General features: G+C 42.5%; 1 protein-coding gene across 2 annotated transcripts in view; it reads right to left on the reverse strand.

Moving 5' to 3' along the window:
• IGBP1 (immunoglobulin binding protein 1) overlaps positions 1-7,558 on the reverse strand; it is a 38,862-nt gene that overhangs the window by 26,663 nt on the left and 4,641 nt on the right. For both annotated transcript variants that reach the window (XM_007470133.1, XM_007470132.1), the window contains exons 3-4: positions 2,033-2,228; positions 379-458 (exon numbers count right to left, since the gene is read on the reverse strand). In XM_007470133.1, the coding sequence (XP_007470195.1) occupies positions 379-458; positions 2,033-2,228 (276 nt within the window). The remainder of the gene's footprint in view (positions 1-378; positions 459-2,032; positions 2,229-7,558) is intronic.

Raw genomic sequence — 7,558 nt, forward strand, 5'->3', positions numbered from 1 at the left:
CCCGGTGCCCAAAAAAAAAAAAAAAAAAAAAAAAAAAAAACCTAGATAGGCAAACATGTCCTTTTGAGAACTGTAGCTGAAGGAAACAGTGGGAAACAATTTTAAGGTCTACAATTCTCCCTTAGATTCTTTTCTTCTTTCTGTTTTTAATTAGTTAATTAATTAATTTTTGTTGGTTTCCTTTCTAGCCTATTTTTAAGCTCGAGTTTGTGAGGGAAATGTCTGATGAAGACAGACAGAGAAAGTATCAGAGGAGATACCTCTGATGGAAGAACAGCCTCCCCAGGTGAAGCCATTACCTTCTGTTACTCATGCACTGTAAATGAACCATAAAAGCAGGGGGCTTGCAAAGGCAACCCACTTTTTAATACTACCTACTTGGCTTGGGCCATGTTCCGAGTGAGAACAAACGGTTTCATTGGAGGCCTGTCCTGACGAGATGAGTGAGAAGTTGATGCCTGAAAAGGAAATAATTATCAGAAGTGTACTTGTAATTCTGCCCACCCCACTATGCAGGCTCTTATGTCTTTAGGTGCTTGAAAAGCCCTATTTATCAGTCTCTAAGATATATTTGCAGAATACTAATGGTGGAGGTTGGTTAGCTCTCCTGAGGTGGCCCAAGTATCTTGCTGGAAAGGGAGGAAGAGAAAGCTCTCCCAGGAATCATTTCACCACAAGTGAAAAATTACTTGACTTTAAAATACTCCCCTCCAAAGAGGAAGATTCCAAAGCCTTCTTCCATGTTCCATCTAAAACCCTTGAGCTCAATTTGAAGCCCCGTTCCTTAGCCTGGCCTTCAGTGCTAAAGTTGAATTATGAAGATCCTTCTGCTAAAACCCTGTCCAATGTAATTTTGCTATTAATTGTCATGAGCTCCCTAGGGTGTTTTAGAAGTGGATGTTCCTAAATGCAAGGGGGGGAAGAATGGGTTAGTATCTTTCATATACAGGTGCACAGAAATGTTTCAAGGAAACTTGGCTGTCCAGGGGCACACCAAAACAAACTATGGTCAAGAAAAATGTTCACTTGGTTCTAAACTCCATCACTTCCAGAGCCAATCCCAATACCAAATGAGAGAGCATAAAAACAAAAAACTAAGGAGATGGGAGGATCCAGAGGAGTCCAGCCTCATGATGCTTGAAAACCACTCATCTAGATATGCCCAAGGGGCCTTAAGGCTCTAGAATACTAATTGTTCATTCTTTGATCCCTTCACAGGAGAAACTAGGTTGATGTTACCCTGAGGCAAAAGCTCCTGGGCTAATTAGTGCAAATCGAATTAGCAAGAGGTTTCTCTGAGGACTTAAATGCCTGCGACTAACTGATAAATTCAACTCAATTCATGTTATGTTCTGAACCAAAAAATAAGTGGCAGCAGAGCCTAATATTTTGAAGTAGCAGCTCCAAAACACAGTTATGATCTTCAGAGACAGCCAAAGTGGGGTTACACCAAGTTTTCTTTACCAATATGCCCGACATTTTGTGCAGAGATGTCCTTGCTGTGTTTCATACTTGGGTGACCTAAGGTGTGAGGGTGTATCACTGTGTAATGTTAAATCCTGGTTTCTCCCCCAACCTAAACACATTCCATGTCTTTTGCTTTATCTTCGTTTTACTCTTTTCTCTCTCTTCTCCAGTTACACTCTTCTTCTTCATTCCCATCCTATCCCTCTTCCTGTTTACTACAGTCAAGCACAGGTTTTCAAGGCCCAGCTCCCTGCGCCTTCCTTCAGGAGTCATGAGTGCTCACAGCCCAAACTAATTTTCACTTCAGAGAAGCCTCCTTCCCTCCTGGCATGTCACAAAATTACAAAAGACTGGAAGTGTGTTACAGGTTAGAAAGCACTGGGGAACAATACTATAAACTAGAAAGAAAGCTATCCTAGTGAACCTTCAGCCTTCCTCCACTAATCTTAATAAGAACAATGATTTTATGGAGACTTAAAAGGATTTTAATTCGATTACTCTCCTGTAGAAGATTCAAATCTCTGACAGTAGCTTTTTTAGCGATATAGGCAGTGACCAGGCTTACCTCTTTTGAAGAGTCTTTTCCTCTCAAGATCTTTATCTCCTGGTCAATGCTCTCAATCTCTTCTAAGCTGATACCAATCCACCTTCGAAGGTGAAGGAGGTAATATTCACGAACACACTCATCATCTGCTTGACCACTTTCCACAGCAGATTTCAGTGCAGACAACCTATGCTCCACCTCCTTCTTCTGCTTGTATCTGTTCCACAGAAACGCATTAGCCATAAACTTAAAAATAAAGAGGTGTTCCTTCAAAAGAAGGTCACGATACAATTTTACCTTTACAAATGACCAGGTACACCGATTTCCATTTAGGCAAAAATACAGATTCTATACCTCGGAAAATTTGCCACCAAGGCAGTTCTCTCAAGACTACAAGGCAAGGAAGGGATCAGCAGAAGCTGAGAAATACATCCTGAAACCAGAAAAATATCGAAGTAACCTGATATGAGCAACTCTTCCCATCATATTTTGAGAAGGGAGTGCCTTAGTAATTATATGACATCAACCTTTACTAGGTTGGGTGCTTAGTATATACAATGTCCACTTGGGAATTACAGCTTCAAATAGTCATAGAATCTTAGGGGTCATTTACCTGCCATTGATGCAGAAATTCCTTGTGAAATAGCCTAAAAAATGGTCATCTCTTCTTTTCTTCTGGGCAAAACATTTCCAGCTCCTCTAACTCATCCTAGTATAATTTGAAGACTCATATCCACCCTGCCTGCCCTTTTCAGGATGCATTCTAGTATGTCATCTATCACTCATTGGACAACTATTTACTGACTACCTATTGTGTGACAGGTACTGTTCTCAGTGCTTGAGACACAACAGTGCATACAAGAAAGTCCTTGCTCTCCTGAAGCTTTCATTCTAGTGTGAGAAGACAGACAAAAAGAAATAGATGAGTCAGGTGGTGGTGAAGTGCTCTGAAGAAGCAAAAAAAAGCAAGGTAAAGTGGATAGAGTGATGGTGCGAAAGTACGGGTGATCAGGAGAGACTTCTTTGAAGAGATGACATTTGAGCAAAGACTTCAAGGAAATAAGGATGGAAGCCATGCCAGTATCTGAAACAGTATCTAAGGGGGAAAAGCAAATATGAAGGTCCTGGGGTGGGAGAGTGCTGGCCTGACATGTTTGAGAAATAGCAAGGAGGTCAGTGTGGCTGGCATGGCGTGAAGAATAATAGAAGTGAGGTCAGAGAGATAGCCAGGGCCATAATTTGTAGAACCCTGTAGGCCAAGAATACACGAAATATCAAATGTCATGATATTTTGAGAAGAGAAAGCCACTGGAAGCTTTAAAATAGACTACATGAAATGAACTTTTTAATGGACTACTCTGTTGTGTGTAGACTGTGGGGGGGGGGGGGGGGGGGGGTGGAGCAGGAAAATCAATTAAGAGGATATTGCCACAATCCAGGCGAGAGACAGTGACTTGAAATAGGGAGGTGGTGAGATGTGGACATAATTAAAATATAACAGTATTTGTTGGTTTATTGGATGTAAGGTCTTGCGGCAAAGAGAGGAATCAAGGGAAAACTCCACAACTTCCAAGAGAAGTATCTTGAAATATCTATGTCTGGAACCCCACTCTAGACCTCCAGAATCAGATGCTCCTCTGTGGGTGTTCACCCAAATCTGAAGTTCTTAACCTGAGGTACATGGACAGAGTTTGGAGGGAGGGGTGTTCTTGAACTCCCCCAAATTTTGTATAGAATTCTACGTGTATGCTTCTTCTTCTTCTTTTTTTTTTTTTTTTTTTTTTGGGGGGGGGTTAAGGGAGAGGTTAAGGAGGTCCATGACCCACAAAAAGTCAAGAACCTCCGCTCTGGAAACATTCTTTATTATAAAAACTTTTAGGCTCTTCTGCTCCTTTTAATCAACAAGTGGGCACTTTATGTAATGTTACAATTAATTGTCACAGCACCATCATAGGTGGCCTTCTGAGTAAAACACTACACAGATCAATTCCTAGTTCATGAATGCTATTACAGATATCACTTGAGAACATTTAACCCTGGTGCCACTTGGTTCCTGTGCTTCCTTTCCCATCCTCTGCATGCATGTGGTCTAGTCACACTCTCTCGTCTTTCCTTCTTCTCTACTTCCTTTGCTTCTATGACTTTGCTCCTAGTCATCTTTGGGACTTCTAAGTTCCTGAACTCCTATTCTTTGAGGCCAGTGTTTTTTAAACCTTTCTGTCTTAGCAGAAGAACCCTTTCTTCTTATGAGAGCTTATTTGGAACTCCAGAAAGTAATAAAAGATAAAATCCGCCTTGGTTAAATCAGAGGAGGGCTCCCAACATGCCCCCTGCCCAGGCACTGTGGTAAAATCTTAGGGCTCGAAGGAACAGATTGTAAACCACTGTCCTAGAACTTTGTCACTGTTGTAGATTTCCTATGGTGAGCCATTGCATGCAAACACTCCCTATCACCCTAGAATCCCCCAGTGCTTGTCCCCCTTCTGACTCTGGGCCACTTTCATCATTCATTCCCCTTTTCTGTTCCCAAGCTGCTGAAGAGAGGTAACGAACTACAAATTTGTGTCAAATGAGTCAACTACAAATTCATATGATCAAACTTCAGCAGAATGGTCACTCTTGTTCAGCTATCTTTTTGCTCATCTTTTGTGGATTCCATGCCAACATCATGCTCACCAGATGGCCAGCCAATGTAGAAATTCAATTTCCCTTTTTACCTTAAAATCTCTATAGCTTCACCTTTCCTCCTCTCCTCTTGCCTTTAAGGAGCTAATGTTGTCTTTACCATTCCACTTTGGCTATCAATCCTGTCCCCACCCACATTCTTCCAAGCCTCACTCAATCAATCATCCTCCCTGTCATTAGCAGTTACAATTTTTCACCCTACTGGTGCCTTTCCCCTATCCTAGAAACAGCTTCCCTCAATCCATGTTCTGCCTTTTCAAATGACCACTCTTCTCTCTTTTCTAAACAGCACTAGAACTGGGAATTTGAAGACCTGAGTTTAAAGCCTGGCCACTTACCAGCCATGTAACTTTGGACAAGTCAGTACTCAGCGCCCATTTCCTTATTTCTAAAATGGGATAATATCTGCTTCATGGGCCTGTTAAGAGGACCAAATGAACAATATTCATGAAAGTGCTTTGTAAGCAGCAATATATTGTTATCTGATGGGAAGAATTGAGGTTAAGGGGGGCTTGATGATGCCCCATCTACTAGGTGGCAGAAATTGGACTGGTCACCCCAGGTCTGACTCCAAAGCCCAGGCTTTTTCTGCTATACCATATTGTTTCCATCTTTCTGATGACCACTCTATCTGTCCTTCCCAAAGATACCTCAAGTACCTACTATGATCCAATTACTGGTTGGGTACCAAGGATATAATGATATAATTAGGATACTAAGGATATAATTAGTCAAGGTCTCTGACCTTTAGAAGTTCCAAGTCTAGAAAATAACAGATTGTTATGGCCTGATAAGTAACATAAACTAAGTGCTACAGTATCTGGGAGGGGAGACAGGTAGAGAGAAGCTTCAAAGAGGACATGACATTTGTCCTCTCTCTTCCCCAGGCTTCTTTCTATAAGTACTTTTACCTGTACCTTGTTGAGTCTCTTACCTCTGTTCTTTCTTTCCTCTTCCTTCTCCCTTAATTTGCCCCAAGGTTTTATCCTTGGCTTTTTTTTTCTCTCTACATGTTTTTTCTTGGCAAACTATCCACACCCAGCGACACTCCTGAATTTTTAGCACTAGCAGCAAAACAGTCTGATAAGTTTTAGTTACACATTTCCATCTGTCTATGGACATGGCTGTCCAGTTGTCACTTTAGGACCTAAATTCAGTAAATCTAAAACTAGACCCATTACTTACCCAGCTTCTACTTCTCCATTTCTGTCAAAAGAATGTAGGTACAGGGCTTCCCAGGTGGCGCAGTGGTTGAGAGTCCGCCTGCCGATGCGGGGGACACGGGTTCATGCCCCGGTCCGGGAAGATCCCACATGCTGCGGAGTGGCTAGGCCCGTGAGCCATGGCCACTGAGCCTGCGCGTCTGGAGCCTGTGCTCCGCAACTGGAGAGGCCACAACAGTGAGAGGCCCGCGTATCGCCAAAAAAAAAAAAAAAAAATGTAGGGACAGTTAATCAAGACTTACACTTACGCCTCAAAGATGGGAATTAGAGTAGAGAAGATACGTGAAGAGACAGGTTTTGAGGGAGAGAGAGGACATACCATTTAGGTGTTTTATGTCGGATGGCCTCACTGTGTAAAGTCATGAGGTGGGGGATGGAGCACTTACAGAAATTAAATAAGGATTTGAACAATTTGTTTTCTAATCATATAAATGCTTCTTGCAAAAGTAATATCTCTGATAGTTGTAACTTCATTTTTATCACTTCTTCCCAGTTGAAGTACCATTATAACACGTTAACTTGTCTTTCTGCCCCTCTCCTTTTCAATGTTCCATACACATCACTTCCTTACAGTCCTCCAACCATACTACTCTTAGCTTCTGCCAAATCAGACTATTCTCCATTTCCTGTACATATCTCCAACTACCCTGCCTTGGGCTTTTGCTCATGTTGTTCCCCCCTGCTTGTCAAGAATAAATATTTTTTGAGCACCTTCTATATACCAAGCCCTGTGCTAGACATACCACACAGAGAACAAGAGAGAAATGGCAACTGCTCTCATGGAGTATACATTCTAGTAGGGGAGAAAGACAAGCCCAGAAAGACAGATAAATGAAGAGCATTCCATGCAAAGAGAACATGTACAAAGACTCTGTAGAAAGGAAGAACTGGATCTGTTCGGAACTGAAAGAAGGCTATTATGGCAGCAGTCTAGTGAACAAGGGGAGTATGATATATGACGAGGTTGGAGAGAGGCAGATGCCAGATCATCCAGGTCTTTATAGTTAATGGCTTGGATATTTCAGGTGAGAGATGCTGGCGGCCTAGATGAAGGTATGATAGTGGAGAAAGAGAGAAACAGAAGGACATAAGGTACATTTTGTAGCTAGAACTGGCAGGCCTTGTTGATGGACTGGATGTGGCAATTCAGAAGGGAGGAACTGAAGCTAACTCCTAGGTTTCTAGCTTAAAACCTGGGTGAGTGGTGGCCTGTTTATTGAGATGGTAAAGACATGAGTGTGGGGGCACATTTGGGGATTAAAAAGCCAGCAGTTCAATTTAGAGCATGTTAAGTTTGAGATGTCTGTGAAACATCCACGTATGGTGTTCAAAGTCAGGAGAGGTCTGGGTTAGTGATATAAATATGGGAGCCATTAACGAAAAGATAGTGTTGGTATCTCGTCTGTCAGGCATAAAAAAAAAAAATTCAAAGATCAAGCTTTCTGGGCTTCCCTGGTGGCGCAGTGGTTGAGAGTCCCCCTGCTGATGCAGGGGACACGGGTTCGTGCCCCGGTCTGGGAAGATCCCACATGCCGTGGAGCGGCTGGGCCTGTGAGCCATGGCCGCTGAGCCTGTGCGTCCGGAGCCTGTGCTCCGCAACGGGAGAGGCCACAACAGTGAGAGGCCCGCATACAAAAAA

This window comes from Lipotes vexillifer, unplaced genomic scaffold (assembly GCF_000442215.2).
Source record: "Lipotes vexillifer unplaced genomic scaffold, Lipotes_vexillifer_v1.1 scaffold926, whole genome shotgun sequence".
Taxonomy (NCBI): domain Eukaryota; kingdom Metazoa; phylum Chordata; class Mammalia; order Artiodactyla; family Lipotidae; genus Lipotes; species Lipotes vexillifer.